Below are 25857 nucleotides of genomic sequence, written 5' to 3'. Positions count from 1 at the left end.
TGCCCTTCCAAGGGAGGGGAAAATAATTTGGCAATTATAATTTCATATTTCAATATCATTTGATTTCTTTATAATTCATAATTTTGATTGAAGTTTTGTACAATAAAGACTTAAGTCAGTCATACAAATTCATCAGACCCGTCGAGAATGGGCACGAGCGATGTGAGGTAGTTCTAGGCCTACGCAACAACTCCGGTGGGGAGGGGCACGCGACAGGCGCTTGAGCGCCTATAAGAGACACGAAAGATTTTGAAGATGCCTGGGTGTCGGCTAGAGCCCTACACACAGTCTACATATTAGGGTACAATATATGCTCACAATCAACCTATTATCAACAAGGTTGAGTTTAGAACTTTTAGTTATCATACATCTGACAGCCAGCCAGCGCCACGTTTAGGTAGCAAAAAAAAAACAAAAACAAAAAACCCGACAGCCAGCTGTAGATATGCCTCGGAAAAATAGGCTAAGATTTCATGTTTCAACTGATTTGCTTTGCAATTCGTATTTTTGATTGAAGCTTCCTAAATTAAGTTTTCAAATTCAGATTCACCTGCACCTCGAGAGATAGGCAAAGGGAGGGGCAGCATGCGCGTTGGGGGGGCACGCGCAGCTCTACATGGGAGGGAGGGGGGAGCAAGCATGCATGCGATGCGACCAGAGCAGAGACGCAAAAAATAAATATATCGAAGATGTCGTGGGAGTAGAGCGACTGCCCTGGCGGCCTGAGGTGAGCTGGAAACATAGCAGACTACACAGTATTACACTACATGACCACAATTAATGCCTCTTAAAGCCGATGTCGAGTTTAGGACTTTAATCTGACAGCCGGTGTGCCACGTTCAGATATTGGGGAAAAACGACAGCCAGCTAGCTTGCAGTCATTGTCAACGTTTTACATGGCTCAGGTTGTTTTGTGGAAGGCTAACTCAACTAAGAAACGTGCAGATGACATGTCGTTTTATCAAGCAAGAGAGGTAGGCTAGCTAAAGGAAGCACATCTCTGCAGAGTTGGCTGCGAAAAAAAAATGAACAGGTGCAGGTGAGGCAGAGAATCTTTTTCAGGATTGTAGAGGTTTGATCTTGGTGAGACCGCTTGGAAAGTGCTTTTTCTTACCCTGATATATTCTCCGACCCAAAGATACTGTTTCCACTGTCAATGTCCATGTAGCCTAATTGAAATAAATCCACTCCACATGATAACTGGCGTTTACTGTTCTTCTCAAGACATAGGCCTACAAAATGTGCATGAACTAACTAAAATATCTGTAATGAAAATAAAAGGTTATAAAGTATGCGAGAAGCTCGGGGCTTCAGAGCAACAGATAAGAACTGGTCGCTCCCACGCCACGGTTCTATGCGATCTGAATGAAAGCCGGCTCGTCAATTCTTAAAGCGACAGTACACATTTTTAATATAGGCTACAAAAGACCCAACAAATGACCTAAACCTGTGAATTCTTATTGTTTTAGCTTTCCTATATAATATTCATCATTTTAATCATGGAATATGCATATTAACGAAATTTCAAATTCAAATGAAATGATCTTTTAACCATTTTTAAACTATTTCTATTTATTATAACTTAAAGTCTACTTTGGCTGCTACAAGGATTATAAAGATGACAGTGGGTTAATTGATTAAGCATCTTCATATTTAGCCTATTAATTTACTCATCATTTCATTTCATTTAAGATGAGGATGACTCAGAGCCACAGACCTCTGCACATAGGGCAGGTAGGCATAAGACTGATCATCTCTGTGACTGATAAGTTACAGGTTTAAAAACTATCAAGGCTTTTTCTCATAATTTCATTTAATTTAGGGGCAGCCACATACCACACATGAGGAAATGTGGATCAGGAGACATTTAGGGCAGGTGGGCATAAGGCTGATCATCTCTGATATGATTAATAGGTAGGCCTACATATGGTACGCATTCAAGATACTATACAATAAAATAATATTAATAATTATGACAATAATATACTACTTCTACTACTACTACTAAAAATAATAATACCCATGGTGCAGTTTCCTAAAAATTTCTGAAGGCCGCTCATTGTTGATGGGGATTTTTATTTTATTTTGGGGGGGGGGGGGGGGGGGGGGGGGGGGTTGCCCTTTCTTCAGGTTAGAGCAACTTCCCTTTGAAATTCCTGTGCACGTCCCTGACTGGAGGAGGTGTGTCGGGCAAATGCCAAGCAGGAGATATAACCTGTATATACTAGTAATATTGCTTTACTGCAATAAGCAATTTAATTTTGGAGGTTTTCAAATCATATTTCGAAAGTGCACAATATGTCATGATGGTTGCATGTTTCTGACACCAGATTACCCTCTGTCTCCTGGACTAATGAATGTTCTGTGGGACATTGGTCAGTCTTTGATAACATAAAATGTTTCGTTGTTTTAGTCAATATATACGTAGGTTGATTTCTGATAGGCATTTTTAGGACAGTTAGATAGAGCTCATCAAGACCTTTAATTTGATACATACAACTCATATTTTGAAGAAAAAAACAATGCCTGTTACGCCCCTCTGGCTTTAAAACCTCGAATGATATTGGCCTATAAGCTGGGAAACTCTAATCGTGATTAAAAAGTAAAATGTATTAATCTAATCACGATTAACACGTTAATTTTGACAGCCCTAGTCATAATGTATGCCAAATTACAGTAAGTTCACAATTAAGATACAATGCATTAACTACAGAATCTCTGTGTCCCTTTCTCTCTCTCTCTCTCTCTCTCTCTCTCTTTCTCTTTTTCTTTCCCTCTCTCTCTCTCTCTCTCTCTCTCTCTCTCTCTCTCTCTCTCTCTCTCTCTCTCTTTCTCTTTTTCTTTCCCTCTCTCTCTCTCTCTCTTTCTGCCCCTTCTCTTTGCTGTCTGTTGCAGTTCAATGTGGACAAAGAGGCGGGCGATAGGCAGATCTATCACCGCTACTGTATTGAGAGGGCGGCTGCCCGCTGCGCTCATGTTTTCACCACCGTCTCTCAGATAACGGCCATCGAGGCCGAGCACCTCCTGAAGAGGAAGCCAGGTGAGCAGCACAGCTCGTGTTTACTCACTCACTCACTCGCTCACTCCGCCTTCCTTTACAATACACTGCTGCTGCCTGGAGTAGTCTCATCTAGCAATAGCATTTGTATAGCATAGCATCATACAGAATTGCCATTTAATATGCTTGAAAAATAGGAAGAAAAAGAAGAAACATTAAAAAGCATAACCTATGGTATAATCTAAAGAGAATAGATAAATATCATTTATCAAAGACTGATTTTTATCAAATCTGCTTTTAAATGGGGCCATTCGAATTTCAACAGAGAGCTGGTTCCAGCATTTGGCAGCATAATAGCTAAATACCATTTCACCCTGTATAGCTATTACCCTGGGCGCAATCAGCAGAGGAGACTCTGAATAACTTGGACATCTTTTAGGATGATCTTGGTCTAGCATATCTTCAATATATCAAGGGACTAGGTCACTGAGAGACTTGTAGACAATGAGACAATTGGTTTGGATTTTGGATTAGTTGCGCCTGCTTTAGTGACGTTTGGGGGAAGAAGGCCTGTAAGAAGAGCATTGTAATATTCAACATTACAGGAAATAAATGCATGGATTAGTTTCTCCACATGCTGTTTAATCTGGGCTATGTTCCTTAAGATGCCAAAAAACTGATTTTGGTATGTTGTGTGTGTGTGTGTATATATATATACTATATATTGCATAAGCTACTCACATACAGTACAGTACATATCATTGGATTGTCTTTATCATACGCAATAGTAAAACAATACCTGAATTGTTATATTTTCTTTCCAAACAACTTTAGCTTCAAATCGTTGCACATGTGAAAGCAGAAATGCTCTCTTCTCTATCTCTCAGACATCGTCACCCCCAATGGACTGAATGTGAAGAAGTTCTCAGCCATGCACGAGTTCCAGAACCTGCATGCCCAGAGCAAAAACCGCATCCAGGAGTTTGTCAGAGGCCACTTCTATGGGTAAGTGGCCCATCATGGATGCAGAGCAATGGATACGTACAGTATGTAACCACGGTCCTATGAGTTTCTGGTGGCCGCCAGGCGGTGCTGAAAGCAGGAGAGATTAAATCAAATATCAGAATCACCAAGATTCCACATAATGCAGATGGACTCAGAGAATGTGTTGAAAAATACCTAAAGACATGTTTGTCTCGTGTTGTTTTCCTAATTGTATTATTTTACAGCCACTTAGATTTCAACCTGGACAAGACGGTGTTCTTATTCATTGCTGGACGTTACGAATTCTCCAACAAAGGTGCAGACGTCTTTCTAGAAGCTCTGGCCAGACTGAACTATCTGCTGAGGGTGAGCACTTCATACAGCACAGCATCAATCTTTTACTTTAAGCATGAAATAATCACATTTGGAGATGTATGAATAAATGCAGCCATTTGAATATTTCATTTGTACGCACACATGCACTTTTCTTGAACAAACTGTATTACTATTAACACTCAGGAGAGAGTGGGGTGGGCACTCTGATCTATTATGTCTTATTTCTGCCTCATGTGCATACAAGAATGGCCATTTAATTCAAACAATATTGCATATGATGTACTGCACTGTATGTCATTACACAATTAACATAATAGGATTGATAGTTTATGCCACAATATCCAGTTGCTTTTGTCCACACTCTTATTTTTTCCCCCCATAATAATTTAAAAGAAATTTCATTTGTCTACTGTCTGTAGTTAATTTTCCTTTTTTTGAAAAAGGAAAAAAAAATGGATAGATTTTCAGAATCAGGACATTGCAGCCAACAGAGCAACACTCATGTTTTAAAAATAACACTCGTTATTAAAAAGCGTTCTTATTTTTGCACTCGGTCGTGTGGCGATCATGTTGCCTGCCAAGTTTTATTCATGTACCTCAACTCTCCACTGACGCAACATACTTCATTTAGGTCAGAGCGTGCCCTTTGATTCCTGTAATAGCCACTGTGAAGAAAGGGTTGGCTTAAGAATGTAATACATATGACTGTTAGTTACAAATGACATTTGAATCTAAATAAAATTAAAGTTGAAAACCTGTATTTGCATTATTTCAGTCTGTAGCATAGCATGTCATTTTTGTGGAATATGTTGAACATTGTTGTACTGTACACTTGCAGGTAAACAACAGTGATACCACTGTTATTGCCTTTTTCATCATGCCTGCAAGGACCAACAACTTCAACGTAGAGACACTGAAAGGCCAGGCCGTCAGAAAACAGCTCTGGTAACCATCTCAGCAAATATATCACATTGGTGCAATTACTGTATTAGCATTGTTCTGCCATAGTACGCGTCGAGGCTAAATGTATTTGCTTGGTTCTTCTTCTTTGCAGGGATACAGCACAGACCGTTAAGGAGCGCTTTGGGAAAAAGCTCTACGAATCACTATTAGTGTGAGTATCTCTTCCAGATGAACTATAACCGTGCTTGACATTTTCATTATTGATTTTTGTGGCAGCGTTTGCCACCTGCCGTTACCTATGAGCGCACTACAGAACATCTACAGGTACAGTAGTTCTCTAGATCAGTGATTCTCAAACTGTGGGCCAGGCCCCATTGGTGGGCCACTAAGGTGTTCCAAGTGGGCCTTGAAATCATTTTTTACTAATCTAAATAAAATGTGTTGCTGTATTATTGACTATTCATTTGAGTTGTGTTGTTTATTGGGTCAGAGGTGGGCCCCCCATAGTTGTGAAAATGTCAAGTGGGCCCCAAGTTGGAATAGGTTGGGAACCCCTGCTCTATATGGTGAATGGTGAAGGGGACCCTAGATGGTGAATGGAAGCTCACACTTTACTATAGTAGTGGTAATTTTGCTTCAAATGTTCATTTATTTTAATTTTCTTTTGGGGCCCCAGTTTACCATAGAGTCATCTCTGGCTGGCGAAAGATGAATCCTCATTGTTATTGCTTATTGCATAATCAAAGCATTAACTGTGCAATTTGTACTGACTTCAGACAGAACTTCTGTGCCAATAAAATTACATAATCAAAGCAGAATATTGGTGGTTGCCAATTAGTGAGTGAACGCCTGCCTCTGATGGTGGCCAGCTCAGCTGCCAGATGAATAGCTTCTGTGGCTGGTTAAAGCCTGCACCTGGCTGGTTAAAGCCTGGCACCTGGCTGGTTAAAGCCTGCACCTGGCTGGTTAGAGCCTGCACATCCAAGTGTCTGACTTGGGACCAGGACCAAACTGACACAGACGAAAATCCACAACAGGATTTCTTGGCGGCCACTTCTTTATTTGTTTACCATGATGTCTCCTCAATCCCTTGATTCAAAACGGCATGGTTAAAAAAAATCAACTTTGCCAGATGAAGGATTTGTACAATTAAAGAAAGACACCAGATTATCCTTGTTGACCTTTCTGAGCAATTAATGAGTGTTTGTCTGTCTTTGATAGTGGTCAGCTGCCGGACGTGAGCAAGATGCTGGACAAGGAGGACTTCACCATGATGAAGCGCGCCATCTTTGCCACGCAGCGGACGTGCCAGCCGCCCATCTGCACGCACAACATGCTGGAGGACAGCAACGACCCCATCCTCAACTGCATCCGCCGCATAGGCCTCTTCAACAGCTCCGCCGACAGAGTCAAGGTGTGTAGGGGTTGTGTGCGTGTGCGTATGCGTGTGCGACCCGTTTTAAATTACAAGCTACCGTGGGCTAACAGCTACTGTCTGAGGAAAGTAAATAAGACAGAAAGAAGTCTCCATGCATCCACTGCACTTCAACCCTGGTCCTTCACATGCAGGGTTTTCTGCATATTCCGTTTCATATCATATGAAACATGTACAACATAACTTTCCAATGATAATAAGGCCTTATTAGTCCCATGTCTTGTACACAGTCCCATGTCTTGCAGCACCCCACAAATTTTCCGTGGCCAACACTGAAATGTATGTGTGGAATATATGTGTACTGTATAAGCATGTGTGCTTTACCTAGTTTGCGATATACCATGTTGCGGTACCACACTCACAAAATGTGGTCTAATGTACCAACGGATAGCCTGTTGTCTGGACACATGTGTTTGTTTGGCCTTGTACACAGTCCACAATGTTTGTGCTGTCTCACTCAAAAAGTGCAGGGTTATTTGTAAACATACTATGCCGTGTTGTATCCTAGGTGATCTTCCATCCAGAGTTCCTGTCGTCTACATCCCCACTCCTGCCCATGGACTATGAGGAGTTTGTGAGGGGCTGCCATCTTGGAGTCTTCCCCTCCTACTACGAGCCCTGGGGCTACACGCCAGGTACCTCTGCTGCTCCCCCCCAGCATGCCTCAGTCAGGACTAACCTGACTCTAGCCCAGTGTTTCTCAAACTTTTTCAGACCAAGGACCATTTAATCCCCCCAAAAATGTTCAAGGACCACCTGTCAACTGAAATGACAGTTGTCGGGTGCTAATTTGACACTGTTAATTTCAATGCAGATCACATACTTTTCATTCACATTTACAAGTCTGTCTTATTGTGGTGTAAAAGAGACTTCAGCTATGTTAAACTTTTTAATCATGTTACAAGTATAGCTTACTGCTAGCTTTTCTTGGAAAAATAGATATCCCCTCTTGGACCACCTGAGCTCTGTCACGGACCACTAGTGGTCCCCGGACCACACTTTGAGAGTCACTGCTCTAGCCAGATTGCATGTTTTGATGAAATGCCCTATCCAAAAGGATGTGTTAAATATTGTAAAAACTCATCATGCTGTTTACTCGTACTTCCCTCGAAGTACCCCTGACAGACCCAAACAATACAAACCATCAACAGGTTTACCACAATTCCTCCTGCATAATCAAACTGAATTGGACACTGAACTGGACATAACACCCTCAGTCAACATAGTCTCTACATCTTTCATGTGCATGTACATTTGTGTATTTATGTGTGTATATAATGTGTATGTAGACTGCCAGATGATTTCTCTATTACACATGTCTGTTCCTCTCCATCGCAGCTGAATGCACTGTCATGGGAATTCCGTCCATCTCCACAAACTTGTCCGGCTTCGGCTGTTTCATGGAGGAGCACATAGCAGACCCCTCTGCCTACGGTGAGTGCACTAGCCACTCTGATAATAATCATCATCATCATCATCATAATCATCATAATACATTTCAATTGGAATGCCTTGCAAAGTACCCTAAGGAGACTTTGAATATAGTTCTATAGACTGAAGCACCTTTTTTTAACTTGCCTCCCCATGCCTTTGCTATGCAAGTCTTTAAGCCTCTCTGTGCGCTCCTTGTATGTTGTATGTAAGACTGGTGTTTTATTGTGTGTTATGATATGCCATAACATCTGTTTAAGTAGTATGTATACGGATGGGTGGCTGCGTTGTCAATATATCTGATATAAAGTGACAAGCAGGGATATACTTTCTCTTTGCATGACGCCGTGAGCATACATGAGGGTTACATGTTTGGTGGAAATGGGGGAGTATCACATTCCCAGACACCGTACTGCAACTCTGCACAGTGTGTGTCTGTGTGTATGTCTGCGCTACAAAATCTTAAAAGCTTGTCTGTGTTTTGGTCTGTCATACAGTACTTGATGGTAACATGCTCGGTGGAAACAGGGGAGTATCACATTCCTAAATACTAGTGACACCTTGAGAACATCCATCTAGTACCTTGACTAGATTCCCATAAAAGATAAAGATTTTCAGCCCTACCGTGGCTGATATGGTAGGGCACACGTTTACCACTCGGCCGACCCGGGTTCGATTCCCGGTCTGGGTCCTTTGCCGGTCCTTCCCCATCTCTCTCTCCCAGCTCGCTTCCTGTCTCTCCTCCACTATCCTGTCTCACAAAAACCAATAAAGGCTGAAAAGCCCCAACAAAATACTTTAAAAAAATTTTTTAAAAAAAAAGATAAAGATTTTCTATTGTGAATGTTAATCCTATATACTAGTGTTGCACCGATGCCGATACCAGTATCGGTCGGGGCCCCAATACGGCACTAAAATGGTGGTATCGGTATCGGTGAGTACCAACAAATAGGGCACCGATACCATTTACAGATGCTATTATGACACTTGAACGCAGCCTTGAACTTAGTTATTTTATATCAGAGGTATTTAAAAAGTATAAAAAGTTCTACTGGATTCACTTTGTACAGTATTAGTCTTTTTCCTGTTTCACAAAGGTAGGCAGCAGCCTGACAAAGCCATGATAGCAATGATGTTACATCCAAGTAGTAGCCTATGCAGCTCTTCATATATATACTGTATATAAATTTCAAACAGAGTAGTATCGGTATGGTATCGGTATCGGCCGATACTGCACAGTCGGGTATCGGGTATCGGTATCAGGGCCAAAAAATGGTATCGTGCAACACTACTGGATACCATACTGTACAGCAAAGGGGGGGTCATTGGGGTTTGATTATTGACTGAAGGGCCAGAGCGTGGCGGCAGCGAGAAGAAGTTGTTCTTTCCGGCGAGTCACTGGCAGACTTTCACACTGACCGCCTCGGCGTGTGCGGCCAACCCTGTTCAAAATCCCAAAATGCCAGAGTTGGATTTTCCAAATGCCGCACAGCACTGAGCCGTCTCCCGAGTCGCTACCACCCGACTACTGCTGTGTTGGTGTGGAAGATCTAACCGGTTTCCATGCATTTTTGCCGGCGCCGGTAAAAATCACTTCAGTCCCGCCAATGTCCGATGGCGGCACGTCTGGTGTGAAAAGGCTCTAACTCTGCACGAGTGGAAAAGCATGTTTGTGGTTAAAAGTTAAAATCCTGTCTGTGTTTTGGTGTGTTCCAGGTATCTACATCCTGGACCGGCGGTACCGGGGCGTGGACGAGTCGTGTAACCAGCTGACCACCTTCCTCTACCAGTTCTGCCAGCAGAGCCGCCGGCAGAGGATCATCCAGCGCAACCGCACAGAGCGCCTCAGCGACCTGCTGGACTGGAGATACCTCGGCAGGGTGAGTGGGAGGGAACGCAGAATCTTTTTTTCTAGAGAGAAATGAGGTGTAGACCCCCTCTAGAGAAAAAACATGCTAATGCTTCTCTGGATGTTGGGGTTTTTTCCCAGCACTTTACAGTTAAGGATGTCACCTTGAGAACATCCATCTAGTACCTTGACTAGATTCCCATAAAAGATAAAGATTTTCTATTTTGAATGTTAATTATAAGTTGTTTTACCAAAAAAAAATATTTTTGGAGGTTTTCATATCATATTTCGTATGAAACTCCCACCACCTTGCCCAACAAATGTTCTGCGGGAAACTCTGGAACTCCTCTGCTGATCTCTGTTAATTTTACTGCTCATCTCAGCTTTGCGTTTCCTCTGTCTCTCCATTCTCTTTGACAGTACTACATATCTGCACGCCACATGGCTCTGGCCAAGGCCTTCCCTGATACCTACATGTACGAACCACAAGATTCCACTTCTGTAAGTCCTCATTCAAACATTTAACACAGGTGCACCGAGACATTTAGCAAATGCATGGAGACATTTTATACGAAAATATAGACATACTGCATGTTTTATCTTTGTACAAAAGGGGTCTTGTGTATGCAGGTAAACATAACCATTTCAATGTTTTGTTTGCTGAAATGTTACAAGCTGTCATCATAGCTGTAAATCTGACACACTCCTTTTCTTCCACCTCCTCCTCAACTTCTCCTCATCCTCTTTAACCCTCCCCTCCTCTCTCTCTCTCTCTCTCTCTCTCTCTCTCTTTCTCTCTCTCTCGCTCTTTTTAGGTGTCGGGATTCCGGTACCCGCGTCCGGCCTCCGTGCCCCCCTCCCCGGCCCACTCCCTGCACTCCTCCCCGCACCACAGCGAGGCGGAGGACAACGATGAGGACGAGCCGTACGACGAGGACCTGGAGGCCGAGAAGGACCGCGTCAACATCCGCCAGCCCCTCCTGGCCACCCACCGGCTCTCCCTCACCAGCAACTCCCTGCTCTCCAACTCCCTGGTCTCCAACTCCACCGCCACCACCACTGACAACCCCACCCCCATCACCAAACCTACCGCCACCCCCACTGACAATCCTACCCCTATCACCAAACTTACTGCCACCCCCACTGACAACGATGTCCCCACCCTCGCCCCCACTCCACCCGCCACTCCAGCACCCGCCGCCTGCCCCATCCCCACCATCAAACCCACAATCGCGCCCAAACCCACTGTCCCGCCCAACCCCACTGTCACCCCCGCCAACAAAAGCACTCCCAAGCCTACAGCTTAACCTCAGCACACACACACACACACACACACACACACACACACACACACACACACACACACACACACACACACACACACACACACACAGACGCACACACACACATACGCACACATACACACACATACACATACAAGCAACTCCAAGACAACTTAACCTCATCACACACACACGCACACGCACACGCACACGCACACACGCACACACACACATGCACTTTCGCATAACACCACCACATTCTAGACTGCCAGACTAACTTATAAACATGTACTGACTGTATACTCATCTACAGTCATACAGGTACAGTATTCTGCCAGTGATCCTGCTAGCACACAACTATACTGCAATTACTGTGTACACACACACACACACACACATACACACACACACACACACACACACACACACACACACACACACAACCATTCGGTCAGCATTTGTGGCTGATTAACCCTTTATTGAATTTCTAGAGTAGTGTTTACAGTTTTGAATTGTAGCTTTTTACAGGACATGTATAGTGCACTCCATCCAACACACACACACACACACACACACACACACACACACACACACACACACACACACACACACACACACACACACACACACACACACACACACACACACACACACACACACACACCAGAATGTGGCAGAGCTGGATATCGAATGTTACTGTATTATGGTGTTGGTAACAGAGAAGCCAGAAGACAACAGTGAAGTCATAGATCAATGAATGTATTGCACCATACATGATCATATACAGTACAGTATGACATGCCGTGACTTCCATTTGCTTCATGCCACGAAAGAATCCAAGATACTATAAAACGTAGCTGTTTCCTAACTGGGATTTTATAACACGATTAACTAGCTGCAGCTAACCAAGGATGCTAAAGTGGAACTTTATTAACAGACGACAGAGAGACAAACAGAATAGGTCTTGTCTTGGTACTGATATCAAAGATTTTCTTAGTCTCTGCTGAAGTCAGCAATTGCCTCTGCCAGCAAGGCCAACAGACACACACACACACAATTTTTACCTACCTGCTGTAACACACACGCACACGCACACACACACACACACACACACACACACACACACCACACACACGTACATACTTGTATCATCCTGCTGTACCCTACATACACACACACACACACACACACACACACACACACACACACACACACACACACACACACACACACACACGTACATACTTGTATCATCCTGCTGTACCCTACATACACACACACACACACACACACACACACACACACACACACACACACACACACACACGTACATACTTGTATCATCCTGCTGTACCCTACATACACACACACACACACACACACACACACACACACACACACACACACACACACACACACACACACACACACACACACACACACACACACACACACACACACACACACACACACCTAAAATACCAGGAGAAAACCGCCCCCTTGGCTCAGAGCCCTCTCAAGAAATGAAAGTATGTGTACTACTGTGTGTGTACGTACGTGTGTGTTATAGCACACTTGGCATACGTTTTAACAAGGGCAGCAATACTCTTGTGCTACATGTGAGTTTGCCTTTTGTGCTATATGATTGTGTTTGACTGGTTCTGAACCGCTACTGTGATTGAAAACAGATCCTTTTTGCCTTGTTGAGAAACAGTGTTGTGTCTAAAAATAAGCCTCGGAACATGATTCTGTAATTCTTTGTGCATGCATGCACGCACACACACTCCATGTTAGAATTTGTTTTTGTGTGTTCTTGTGCACCTGAGAAATCAAATATGACAGAAATAAAAAATATATATATTAGCATTATATTGATTGAGTTTTTATTTGTACATGAAGCGTAGTTTGTACATTGTACATGAAATGTGTTCTGTCAGTGTAGAAAAGCTACATTGACCAAGAAATGTCAAAGAATTGTAGCCTGATAAACCAGACTAAATGTGACATTCACAATGAGGGAGACATTTCAAATTAGGTGAACGTATCCAAGACTTCCTTCTAAGCCTTTCAGCAACATCAGCACAAGTAGACACGTCCCCCATGACCTGTGCAAACTAAAAGAGAAGCAGAAAACACAAATTATAAATAGGATTAGTACAATAAATGTACAATAAATAGTTTTCATTTATGTTTTTGTGAGTTCAGTTTTAATTCAAACCATCTTTGTATGGAAAACTATCTACTGTAAACTGTCTACTGTACACTCGCCTCCAAAAGAGTTGTCGCCTACCAATCTGTTTGGAATAACAGCTAATAAACTGACTTTCAATTAATCACTTGGCTTCAGAAGTCACTCATATGAAAGCTACAACCCTCTCGAATGAAAATGAATGTACAAAAATAAATTTCATGCACCAAAGAAAGATTTACACTTTAATGAACACAGACAGGGCAGATTTTGACAAGACAAAAGTTTTGTCGCCTATCGAACATAAAGTGAAAATGAGCAGATGAGTCACTTCAAAACACTTCAAATACGCAGATCGGGTGTCATACTTAATCACTGATTCACTCACACCTCTCCAGAAAATCAACTTTGGCCTTAGGTGTATGTTTAGGGTCATTGTAATCATGGAAAGCAACACAATGAAAATCAATGGAGTTCAATGAGAGTTGGTGACATATTTGCTATTCGTAGAGCAATACATTTTTAACTTCATGATGTAATCAATGATAAAAGCCCTCACACACCAGTAGCATGCATGCAGCTCCACATAAGAGCTGTATCCCTCCCATGTTTGACTTTAGGCACCATGTATTTTTTCCAAATTCTTCACCTTTAACACCAAAGAAGTCTCTCCCACTGCCCTGTCTCAAAAAAGCCAACCAAGAGTATGTCAGGCCTAATTCTGACAAAAATGAAGGCTAATGGGACTCATACTCTGAAGTCAAGATCCCAAGATCAACCATTTTAGAACTGATAGCATCAAAACTATTTGGTGTTGGAGATGAAGAATATGAAAAAAGAGAAATGGTGCATAAAGTGAAACATGGTACAGATACAGCTCTTGTGAGGAGCTGCATGCATGCTGCAGGTGTTTGAGGGCTTTTAACATTGATTAAATCATGAAGTTAAACATGTATTGCTCTACGAATAGCGAATATTTCACCATCTCTCATTGAACTCCATTGCTTTTCATTGTGTTGCTTTCCATGATTACAATGACCCTAAACATACACCTAAGGCTAAAGTTGATTTTCTGGAGAGGTGAGAGTGATTCAGTGATTAAGTATGACACCCAATCTGCGTATTTGAAGTGTTTTGAAGTGACTTATCTGCTCATTTTCACATTAAGTTCGATAGGCGACAAAACTTTTGTCTTGTGAAAATCTGCCTGTCTGTGTTCAATAAAGGGTCAATCTTTCGTTGGTGCATGACATTTATTTTTGTACATACATTTTCATTCGGGAGGGTTGTAGCTTTCATATGAGTGACTATTGAAGCCAAGTGATTAATTGAAAGTCAGGTTATTAGCTGTTATTCCAAACAGATGGATAGGCGACAACTCTTTTGGAGGCGAGTGTATATAAGTCATTATGCCATAAAAAGTTATCATTGAAACTTTTAACACAATAGCTATTTTAGTTGCTAGGGGTCAGTACGAGTTCCCAAGGGACCCCCTCGCGCAAAATCGCTTCTGGGACATGTTCCAGAATTGCCATGGCAACAAGTCCGACCTCTCATGACCCATCTATTATTTCATGAGCCATCTCCAAATATGAGCATGCTGTTCACAGCAGTGAAATTAGACCATCTTAGAGATTTTATATAGGACGCCATTACTGGTGTACAGGCCTTGGTTCTATGGCCTTCAGGTAATGTTTTGAATACGGTCTAAACATGTAACGATTTAAACATCAATACAAATCCAATTCATCCATTTAGTCATTTATTTTTTCATTTCACAGCCAATTGTGGCAGCACAAGAAGACGTGACAGATAAAAATCTTGACGTAGACATAATTATATAAAAAAATTATATAAAATTATAGACCAATATATGAAAAAATGTAAGGTGATCTGAAAGTCATACGTAGTAAACTGCTCCAGAAAGAGTTGTAGGTGGCGTTGCCAGTCACGGCTCCTATCTTGGCCGGATTCATTCTGACCGTTTTGACCGTGAAGCCGTCCACGCCAGTCACCTCCACCTCCACCACATGATAGTCTCTCAGGCTGCGATGGTGACAGATAGGGGCACATAGGACATCATTATACAACCAATCAGGGACATAGAAGTGTCAGCAGGGCTGTTTCAAGGTGTTTTGGGGGCCCTAGGGCAAAGAGCCCTCCACCTCCAAGAGAGATTTTGAGTGTATCATTGCACCTTTTGGTTGTTGAATTTAGAGAGGTTTTGTATCACTCACAAAGTTATCATCACTGTCATTTGAGTACAAGTACATAACCAGGCTTAACCAGAGGGCCCCCTTTCTGCTGGGAGCCCTTGACAATTGAGTTGATGAGTGTCACTAACACTGAGAGTCAGTAACACTTAATTAGTGGAAAAAACTAATTCAAACTCTGAATGTGACCCTGCGACTTCCTCTTTGTCATAGGTTTGCTTGTCTTTAGTCAGTTTAGGGGCTTATTGCAATTAAAGGAAATGATGAAATGCTGTGGTTGGCATTTGGTCTAGCCTCCTCCCTCAGATGCTGCAAGAGATCTGGGCCGTTGATAGCTTTGGCCGGGCCTGGGGCAAAGTCATTTAAGGGCCCCTCTCACCCCATGCGATGTGCTGAGGACTCATATCTGGGCCTCCCCTCTCCCTGGGCCCCGAGGCAACTGATCCCTTTGTCCCTCACCTGTCTGCCTCCCTGCAGCACATGCAAAACTTCTGATTTCTAAAGAATCTGCAAAACCAAACCAAACCAAACCAAACTCACGCTGTGTCTGACACAAGTTCCCCGCGGACTCCGGTGAAGCCCAGCGTTGAGCCGGCGATGGCAGCTGCAGCCATGGTGTTGACGTTGTTAGGGGCGATGGGGCAGATGTCTGCCACCGAGCCACTGATGAGCACCCTCCTGCCCTCGTCCTCTTTCCAGGCACCCAGCAGGTCTTTGGCCAAGCGGAAGCAGGACGGATGCTTAGACATACGGACCAATAAGGCCTGCCAGAAAAGAAATGCATAAGGACAGCAAGGTTTCATTTCTCTGTGCAGTGATTGTAAGAAACAGAAAAGCAAGAGCTTTTATCAGACATAGATAAATATTGGATGAATAGGCCTATAATCAATATTGTATAATATTGAATATTATAACAGGATGTAGTAGATGTTAATTTATTAATGTTTTTTAGTTTTAAGATATGGATTACACGGTGAAAATTCAAAGAAAAATGCTTGCACAGTTAAATCCATTTCTTTGATTGAAAACTTGGTAATTAAAAGAACAAAAAGGATTTAAGTGTGCAAACATTTTCTTTCAATATACTATATATATATATATATATATATAGAGAGAGAGAGAGAGAGAGAGAGAGAGAGAGAGAGAGAGAGAGAGAGAGAGAGAGAGAGAGAGAGAGAGAGAGAGAGAGAGAAACAGGAGATATCAATCCTCCTAGCCCTCTCTTACTGTCAGAGTTCCACAGTCATTGAGCTTCTGGATGTCCTGGCCACCCCACAATGCTCCACTGGGCACATACAGGGTTCTCCCATGATGCTTTGCTGCATGGCGCAGCTGCTGGTTGAGGTCGGGGTCAGAGAGGGCCGAGGGGCTTCCCACCTGAGATGAGAGACATGACACGTACACTGACCAAACGTTGACTGTATCAAATGCTAGGCAGGAAGCTCATAGAGAGTGTCATCAAAGAGGTGGATATGATATGACACAACAGATGGAGTGGGAGGTTACCAGAAAATGAGACTTGGACAGGAACTGAGCCCCGAAATCTTTCACGATCTGAGGGTGACACACTTCCACAATCACGTCAGCGCCTCTGTAAAGTCATGGAAATGAAAACACAACATGGTGTAATGTCATATAAACACCTGGTAGCCCCTCAGCATCATTAGGTAGAAAAGGTGTTGTGGGCTTTTCCAACTGCTGAGGCAAAGGGATTGCCCCAGGTCCTCATGGTCACCCCCAGGAATTTGAAAGGTGCTGACCCTCTCCACCACCTCTGAACCAATGGAGAGGGGTCTGTGGTTTTCAGGTTGTTCTTTTTGTAAGCCCACTATCATTTCCTTGGTCTTTACCAAACCAAGTCACAGTGTGTGCTTCTGACCCACATAAACACATTCTCGCTGTTCATCTCCATCTGTATCTCTTTATGTTTTTCCTGATTTTTTTCTCTTTTTTCCAACTTTTTTCATTAAGCAAAATGATCTCAGACAATATATCACATAAATGTACAGTTTTCGGTCTTTTTTGAAGAAGAAGAAGAAGAAGAACAAAATATTTTTCCTGATCTTTATCTCCCTTCACCCTTCCCCGACTATCTCTCTCTCTCTCTCTTCCTACTGTACCTTTGTGGGAAGTCTTGTAGACTGTGCAGAACGAGTTCCTCAGGAACAGCACCTTTCAGCTTCTCTGGGTTCCTGTTCCACACAAATGCCAGACTGAGTCCTGCATCCACTCCATCCTTCTGAATCTTCTCCGTGAGAAACTGCCCTGCAATGGACAAAAAAGGAACGAGTTATATGCACTACAGAAATATCTCCATGTGTAGTGGTAGTGAATAGGTAATTGCTAGAGAGTATTGCATCTACGCATTTCCCAGAAATACCAAAGGATATCATGAATGAAACAAAAACATTAACATCCCTCTCTGTTCATGTAGAGTAGTCCACACAGCACATTCACATGCGTAATCTCCATTTACACACTAACCTCACTCCATGCTATGCACTGTTATCAACATTTTTAACATCTTATGGTAAGTATACCAGCATTGCCCTTCACGACTGCCAAACAGGCCGTCATCATAGAGCATGAGTTTAGTGCTTACCTAGGTGACCAAATCCTACGATGCCGATCTGCAGAGTTGCAGGTTTCTGAGCCATGTTTGATCTATAAAGATAAACAAAAGACCTTTTGAGGAATGACTGATGATAACCCCCTTCTTTAATCTTTCAAACACTAAATATGACCCCTCCACACCCACTTCAGCCTGATACAGTAACTGTGCCCAACACAACACAAGTGCTATTGTCGAGAACTCGGTCAAAGACCAGAAACTCCACTGATCAGATCTACTTCAGGTCTCTTCTGCTACCCTCCACCATTTATATCCTGAGCCTCTCTCTGTTTCTCTGTTCCCCCATGTTCTCCTGTTATCCATTGCCATTGCACAAAGCAAGCAGCTCCTTGTTTCACAATCTTTACAACTCAACTCACCTCGAAATTCCACACCTCTCTCTCTTGCACTCGCTCTCTCTCTCTCTCTCTCACTCTCTCTCTCTCTCCTCGTATCTCCTCTTGGTTATGCGAGGGGGTCTCTTTTCTCTGATCACGCTCCTTGGCGTGGTGACCCTGTGAGACAGAATTGTGGGATAGCACGGTTCAAGGTTCAGCTGGGAGTCAGTTGTTAATAATTAGTTTGACTCAGTTTTGCCCAAATTGGTATATACATTTCAACCCATTCTGCTATTTCCTGTGGCATGTAGTGCTGTATAGCTGGAAAAGGAATGTGCTGAGGCATACAAAACTACCACACGGCCTCCTTCCTACATCTTAATGCACAGGTACTAAAGTGTTGTCCTTGTGGCCGGAAATTAGAGCTGGTGGAAAAATAAAATGAAAGTGGGGAAAAGAAGAGAAGAGGAGGAGCAGAGTAACGATAAAGCAGGTGTATATTGCAAACCCACCAGAGGCGATTCCTCATTGAGTACAAGGGAGGCGCCGCCTCCTGTCCAAAATCACGAGAATAGTATGTAAACTAATGCTTTACACGACTTAATAACATTGCTATTTCAGACCCAGCTCCATATAAAATGCATGTGCTCAATTTAGAGATTTAACCAATCTGTAATAAGATCCCGAGGCTCGCACGAGTTTTTTTCTCCGCTCATGACAACGCAAGCGAGTCGAGTCTCAATGGACTTCAATGGCATGTGGAATTGTACGCATTTTCAATGGCAAAATGCTAAACGGTCATTGGCTATTGCCGTGAACATTTTTTTGATTTTGAGACTGAGCCTCACTGGGAGTGAATGGAGAAGAGAGAGCGGGGGGGAGGGACCGGAGACTGAGGCTCCGACTTGTGATTGGGTGAACCCCGTGTCAGTAGGCTACAGTAGTTGAAAAGCGGATATGTTATTAATTTGACTGAGAAGAAGTTTCGTCGTGGTAACCAGTGAGGAAGCTATTCATTGCGGTGAACTCCAGTTTTGTGTACATATTCTTGTAAACCTAGTGTTGCGAATAAAGTCTTAATAGTGGCAAGTCCTTATCCTTTTTAATCTCCCAATTCAAAAGTTGAGGTTGCCTACTTTTTATTAGAGCTAGCTTGCAAGAAAGCTAGAGAGCTATGCAAAATGCCAAGCATTGTGGATTAAATTCTGGCGAATTCCAGTCGTCCTTATGAGGAGAAAATTAATATCAAGGAGCAGAGCAGAGCACTGCCTAATATTGACTTGGTGAAAAAGGTAGGGAAGAACAACCGTTTCTTTTGAGCTTTCGTGGTGTCTGATCAACTGGTTAACTGTCAAGTCCCGTTTCCTACTGTGTATTGCAGTATTGGCAATGTCTGGTAGCCTAAATAATTAAAGATTTTGCGACCTCTAGTGGTAAGTTAAGCCGTGCACCAAGTAATGAACAACGAAGGCAAACTCAATCACATCATTATGTGGCGGAGGTAGGCCTAATGATGATAATAATAATTTAAAAAAAAAAATCCCTATTTGAATAGGCTACAAGGGGGATAATGATTAATGATTAGCAAATTTGTTTCAACAAGAGTCATTTAGTGTGTGAGGCCATATGTGGCTCAGGACCAATGTAAGATGTGTGTCAAAATTGACAATTGTAATTGAACAGCCTCCCCTGTTTGACAGACTACCAGCCGCCACTGCAAACCCACACATTTCTTCTGCAATGTTTCTTTCACATTCTACATTTAAAACCCCAAGGCAGAAACTGAGAAATCACATGCAACAGAAGAGTTATGCAGCAAGCAATGCTAAAGGAATGCCACACTGTTTTTTTTAACTTAAAGTCAAAAAAGAAAAGTTTTCCCAATTGTTTCAGCTGTTCAACATCTTGTCACAATACGAAAAACACACCTCTGAGTGGACTTAACCACCATCCACAGACTATAACTGCACTAAGTATGTAGAAGAAGTAAGCGATGGCCTCTTTGGATATGGGGAACTAAAGAGGATATACAATACTGTATCATCAAAACATCAACTGCATAATCGCAATTAACATTCTCCACACAACACCAGGGCTGCTTCAATTTGACCTTTGAACTTTCTAACTTCCTCCCCTTCTTGCCCTCCCTCTTTGGTTCCTCCATAGACATGAGTACACATGACTCTCTCTCTCTCTCTCTCTCTCTCTCTCTCTCTCTCTCTCTCTCTCTCTCTCTCTCTCTCTCTCTCTCACACACACACACACACACACACACACACACACACACACACACACACACACACACACACACACACACACACACACACACACACACACACACACATGCACACACACACACACACACACACACACACACACACACACACACACACACACACACACACACACACACACACACACACACACACACACACACACACACACACACACACACACACACACACACTTTCTGTTTCCTCTCCTCCTGTGCCACCATGTGGTGAACAACAGTACATCAGCTGTAAGCAAAGAGAAAGTCTAGTAATCTAGCAACTCATCTTTTTTTGAGTACAATGAGGATTATCTGATGCCCTATGTTGGTATGTCAGTGTACCTACACCCACTGTAGTTAGTTACAGTACAATGTAGCCTTCCTTAACCCACTCATATACAATATCATTCTGCAATCAAGATCTAATGTATCCTACTCAAAGAACAGCAACTGCCTACAATCCTACAATCTAAAAACATATTCTGGCAATATCACATATTTATATTATTACATGAAGGGTAGAGAAGAAAATGTAGACATAAGAACCTGAAGGAGGTCTGGCAAGGGGTGAGAAACATCTCAGGATGTGAAAGAAAGAGTGGCAAGGCAACATGGCAACATGTCCAGAGGCAACAAGCTGAGCAACTTCTTTTACCGGTTCAGCAACTTTGATAAAGGGGTGGCCATCGCTACTGGTTTTGGCACCTCCATGTCACCTCCCCCATGGCTATGAACCCACCCGCTTCTCACAACACATCCATCAACAAGTGACCATCCAACAACCTGTGTCCTCACGACTCCTGTCCCTAATCGTGACTTTTCAATACTCTACTTTGGTTTTCTCTCTCTGGTGACTACTTTTCCCACTTCCTGTGATCATGCATATCACAAGTGAGACCGCCTGAATTTCTCGTAGAGGAGATGTGGTTTATGATTGGCAAACAGCCGTTTATTGGCCCCTGCGAATGTATCATTTAATGTACGTATATGTAACCCATAGCCAGTACCAGGCAGTGATGCTTGTGTTGAGGCTGTAGGCTTGGGTGAGAGGCCGGGGGAAGAGTGATATGTGGAATTTTGCTGTTTATATTGTTTTGAGTATGCAAGTGGGCACCTTCATTTCCCTCTGGATCTCTCCTCTTCACCCTTAAATCTCTCTTCACTCTATTGTATTCTGCTCTACTCTATTCTACTCAGCCCTACTCTACTTCATTTATTCTATTCCACTTTACACTATTCTACTCTACACTACTCTACTGTACTCCTCTCTACCTCAGCTAGGTGGACAAAACACATGAACTATGGTGACCTTGGGACTGCACTTGGGACCAGAACTGATTCAGTGTGAGCAACTAGTAATACTCAGGTTGCCAGGGATTAAGTCATCACCTTTGGCATTGGCTGTAAAAAAAAGATCAACATAAAACCTGGACTCAATAAACATGTAACTAGAATCGTCTATCCTTGTTGTTGTTTATTCAAAGCTATTATAATGGAATTACCTTCTATTATAATGGAATTACCTTCTATTATAATGGAATTACCTTTTGCTCTGTATGTTAGTGGGTTCGTCGCTGTGAGATACATTCCAGCTGTTGCTTGTTGGATCACATATCTAGCATTGTCATTCCTGCAACTCATTATTAGAATGTTATATGACAGTAATATCAGCCACTCCTGATAGTAAGAAGAGGGTCAAAGGTCATACTAGACTGAAACAGTGAATGAGAGAGAGAGAGAGAGAGAGAGAGAGAGAGAGAGAGAGAGAGAGAGAGAGAGAGAGAGAGAGAGAGAGAGAGAGAGAGAGTGAAAGAAAAAGACAGCGATAGAGAGAGGGTTTGAGAGAGAGAGAGCGAGAGCAACGATGACAGATAGAACTTTGACTATGGCAGAACAATTTTGACAGATAACGCGCCGTGGCGATTGGTTCAAAGTCCGGACACACAGACAGACGGTCGGAGAACTGGATGATACTCACAGGCACTGCTGTTGCTGCATGACATGTTCAGAACACAATAGACCACACGCAGGGCTCGTATACAATTCTGCGTGTGTGTAGAGGTGTTTCTGAGGGTGTGTGTTGAGGGACTGCGAGGCAGGAAAGGATGGATATTCTGGAGACACACGCCTTTGATAGCAGGCAGCGCAGAAATGCGGTGAGGACATTTTCTATTCCAAATACATACTGTATAATACATACTATATGTATATCCACACCTACGAAAACTGATATCATAACTCAAGTGACCTGAGTCTGAATTTGACATGAATGACGTGTGGCTTTCTATGATCACACGTTCATCGATCACAAGTTGTCTAAGTGGTACAAAATGTAAATGGGTTGAGTTTTGTGACTTTTGTGAAAGTTTGGGGGGGAAAAAATCAGTGTGCGGTATGTGTCTGTGAGATGTACCTGGCTATCTAACGGATACATGATGTACCATAACTCAGGATGGCTGAATGTGTGTGTGTGTGTGTGTGTGTGTGTGTGTGTGTGTGTGTGTGTGTGTGTGTGTGTGTGTGTGTGTGTGTGTGTGTGTGTGTGTGTGTGTGTGTGTGTGTGTGTGTGTGTGTGTTGTGTGTGTTTGTGTGTGTTTGTGTGTGTGTGTGTGCGCGCGTGTGTATGTGTCAAGGTGTGGCACATTTATCCATGTGTGTTCATAGTTTACTACACGTCACCACAGATCAATGTTAGAAGGTCAATGCTCGCTGCCTTCATATCTCTTCTCTCTCTCTCTCTCTCTCTCTCTCCATGCGCAGTCCTGCATGCTGTTTCTGTCCCTCCTTCCTTTCTTCCTCTCGGCAGCTGCCTACTTCCACCTGTACCTTCCGGTCACCTCTCCGTCGGTGGTGGCGGCCGGTGCCAAGTGTGCCCCCGTGGTGTGCCTGGCCCTGGTGGTCCTGAGTCGTAACGGCCTGGGCAGCCTGCTGGGGATAGCCGGAGGCCTTCTCTTCTCAGCCGGCGGGGACGTCTGCCTCATATGGCCCGAGCTCTTTCTCCATGGTAACCATGAGATGCAACTACCGTAGAAGAAAGCTTGCACTAGAGAAAGATCAAGAAAGATCTCAAACAGCGATAACACTACCAGCCAGGCCATTTTGTATACATACTGTATAGGTCTACATACAAACAATATAAATGAATGTACTGTACATACTGTAACAACACACAGTACAGTACCACTATTATGCAGGACTTAGGCCCTATTCACCACTCTTTGCAAAACACTTTCGGTAACACTTTATTTTAGGGATACATCTATTAGCACTAATGCATACAATGTTAATGTCTGCATAAGTACCAGTAACTTGTAAGGCATGTACTAAGCAAACGCTAAGGCCTACTAGGTACTTACTAAGGTTAAATTGGTAATAAATCCGTTATTGTGCATGAACAAGACATTTGCGAATACATGCCTAACAAATGTTTGATTTTGCTTTGTACATGCCTTACAAGTTACTTATACAGGGACATTGTATGTATTAGTGCTAATAGATGTATCCCTAAAATAAAGTGTTACCACACTTTCAATGAATTGCCTTTGTTTCAGATGTGATACATGCAGTATGTGATTTGACACAGAATGCAGTATGTTATTTATTACATCTTACACGTCTACAAGAATGACATAACCACTACATCATTTTTAATACCACACCTCTTGTTTTACCTGTTGTGCAGTGCAGGGACTGTATTGATTGTTCTTTAAATGTGACTTAACACATATTTCAACAAAAATAAATACAGCACTTCATACCATACCTCTCTGCTGTTGAGCAGGTACTGGATTGTTTTTTTTTTTATTGATAGGATACAGTGATGTTTATTTACATTACTTAAATGTGACTTGACACAGAGTAGAGTGTGATATATACTACATGTTTCCCCAATGACACGACTACTGTCCGTATCTCTTCATAAGAGTATCTCTCTTGTTTGTCTTGCTGGTGTCCAGGTGCGGGCCTGTTCGCCGTGGCCCACCTGCTGTACTCCCTCTGCTTCCTGTCCGAGCGCTACATCAGCCTGTCCAAGGCCTCGTCCCTCTCCACCGTGCTCTACGTGCTGCTGTGGCTGGTGGGCGGCGCCGCCTACGTCTACCTCTTCCCCTTCCTGCAGAAGGCGCCCGAGGGCCACATCCTGACGCCCGCGGTGGCCGTCTACGTCATGCTCATCGTGGCCATGGCGACGCTGGCCCTGCGCACGCGCCGCGCCCTGACGCTGCTGGGCAGCCTGGTGTTCGTGGTGTCCGACCTGTGCCTGGCGCTGCAGCAGTTCAAGGTGGTGCCGGAGCACGAGTACGGGCAGCACGTCGTCATGGCGACCTACTACCTGGCACAGCTGCTCATCGCCTGGGGAGACATCCGGGCCCATGATGACGAGCTCACCACCAAGTGGAAGAGCTTATGAGTGGCCATCTACTGCTGTGCTGTGTGTCATAGGTGTTTAAGCGAACGTTTACGCATCTCTGTGTTTGTGTGTGTATGTGTGTGTGTGTGTGTGTGTGTGTGTGTGTGTGTGTAGGGGAAATCAGGGCCTAGGAGGACAAAGACGATGAGTTCACCAATGGGAAACGGTTATGAGTGGGCCCTATGGAGGGTGTCATGGGATGTCTGAGAGAATGTTTACTGTACGGAAGGGTGCCACCAATACTGCCCCATGACTGATTTCAGATTTGGCAAGGCATCATGTTATTATTAACCTTCAAAAGGGCTAACTTCCAGTGTTGCACCCTTGGAATTGCCCTAACTTTCCCCCTACTGGTGGCACCCTTGGATGAACGCATCAGTGTGTATAAATGTCTGTGTTTGTGTGTGTATGTGAGCGAGTATGTGTATGTAAGAAAAAAGTCAGGGTGTCACGATTATTGATTTACCTAAATGTCTGTGTATATGCTTATTATGTGATGTACTGTAAAAATCCCTATATATGCAAGAACAAAGCCTGGCTGAATTTATATGGCTCACAAAGAAACTACAGCAATCAGTTCCGTTGCTTTCTTTAATAGTATAACAAAA

The 25857-nt window shown here is 43.2% G+C and overlaps 3 protein-coding genes across 3 annotated transcripts in view; 2 read left to right on the top strand and 1 right to left on the bottom strand.

Annotated features, from left to right (window-relative positions):
• gys1 (glycogen synthase 1 (muscle)) overlaps positions 1-12627 on the top strand; it is a 19661-nt gene extending 7034 nt beyond the window's left edge. Inside the window, exons 6-16 of the mRNA XM_063184241.1 lie at positions 2896-3040; positions 3886-4003; positions 4228-4348; positions 5157-5263; positions 5373-5432; positions 6443-6635; positions 7165-7291; positions 7995-8090; positions 9804-9967; positions 10357-10437; positions 10752-12627. Of these exons, the coding sequence (XP_063040311.1) occupies positions 2896-3040; positions 3886-4003; positions 4228-4348; positions 5157-5263; positions 5373-5432; positions 6443-6635; positions 7165-7291; positions 7995-8090; positions 9804-9967; positions 10357-10437; positions 10752-11243 (1704 nt within the window). The 3' untranslated portion in view covers positions 11244-12627. The remainder of the gene's footprint in view (positions 1-2895; positions 3041-3885; positions 4004-4227; positions 4349-5156; positions 5264-5372; positions 5433-6442; positions 6636-7164; positions 7292-7994; positions 8091-9803; positions 9968-10356; positions 10438-10751) is intronic.
• Positions 12628-12863: 236 nt separating this feature from the next.
• Positions 12864-18752, bottom strand: aspdh (aspartate dehydrogenase domain containing). The gene is made up of 8 exons (XM_063184254.1): positions 18612-18752; positions 18223-18284; positions 17741-17885; positions 17127-17211; positions 16848-16997; positions 16161-16384; positions 15314-15453; positions 12864-13333 (listed from the first exon to the last, which is right to left on the bottom strand). The coding sequence occupies exons 2-8, from the start codon at positions 18275-18277 to the stop codon at positions 13296-13298; spliced, it is 837 nt and encodes a 278-aa protein (XP_063040324.1). The 5' UTR covers positions 18278-18284; positions 18612-18752; the 3' UTR covers positions 12864-13295.
• Positions 18753-22715: 3963 nt separating this feature from the next.
• On the top strand, positions 22716-25249 carry tmem86b (transmembrane protein 86B). The gene is made up of 3 exons (XM_063184228.1): positions 22716-22997; positions 23602-23845; positions 24798-25249. The coding sequence occupies exons 1-3, from the start codon at positions 22947-22949 to the stop codon at positions 25247-25249; spliced, it is 747 nt and encodes a 248-aa protein (XP_063040298.1). The 5' UTR covers positions 22716-22946.
• The last annotated feature ends 608 nt before the right edge of the window (positions 25250-25857 follow it).

The sequence above is a fragment of the Engraulis encrasicolus genome, chromosome 2, assembly GCF_034702125.1.
Source record: "Engraulis encrasicolus isolate BLACKSEA-1 chromosome 2, IST_EnEncr_1.0, whole genome shotgun sequence".
Taxonomy (NCBI): Eukaryota; Metazoa; Chordata; class Actinopteri; order Clupeiformes; family Engraulidae; genus Engraulis; species Engraulis encrasicolus.
This window is presented reverse-complemented; position numbering and strand designations above follow the sequence as displayed.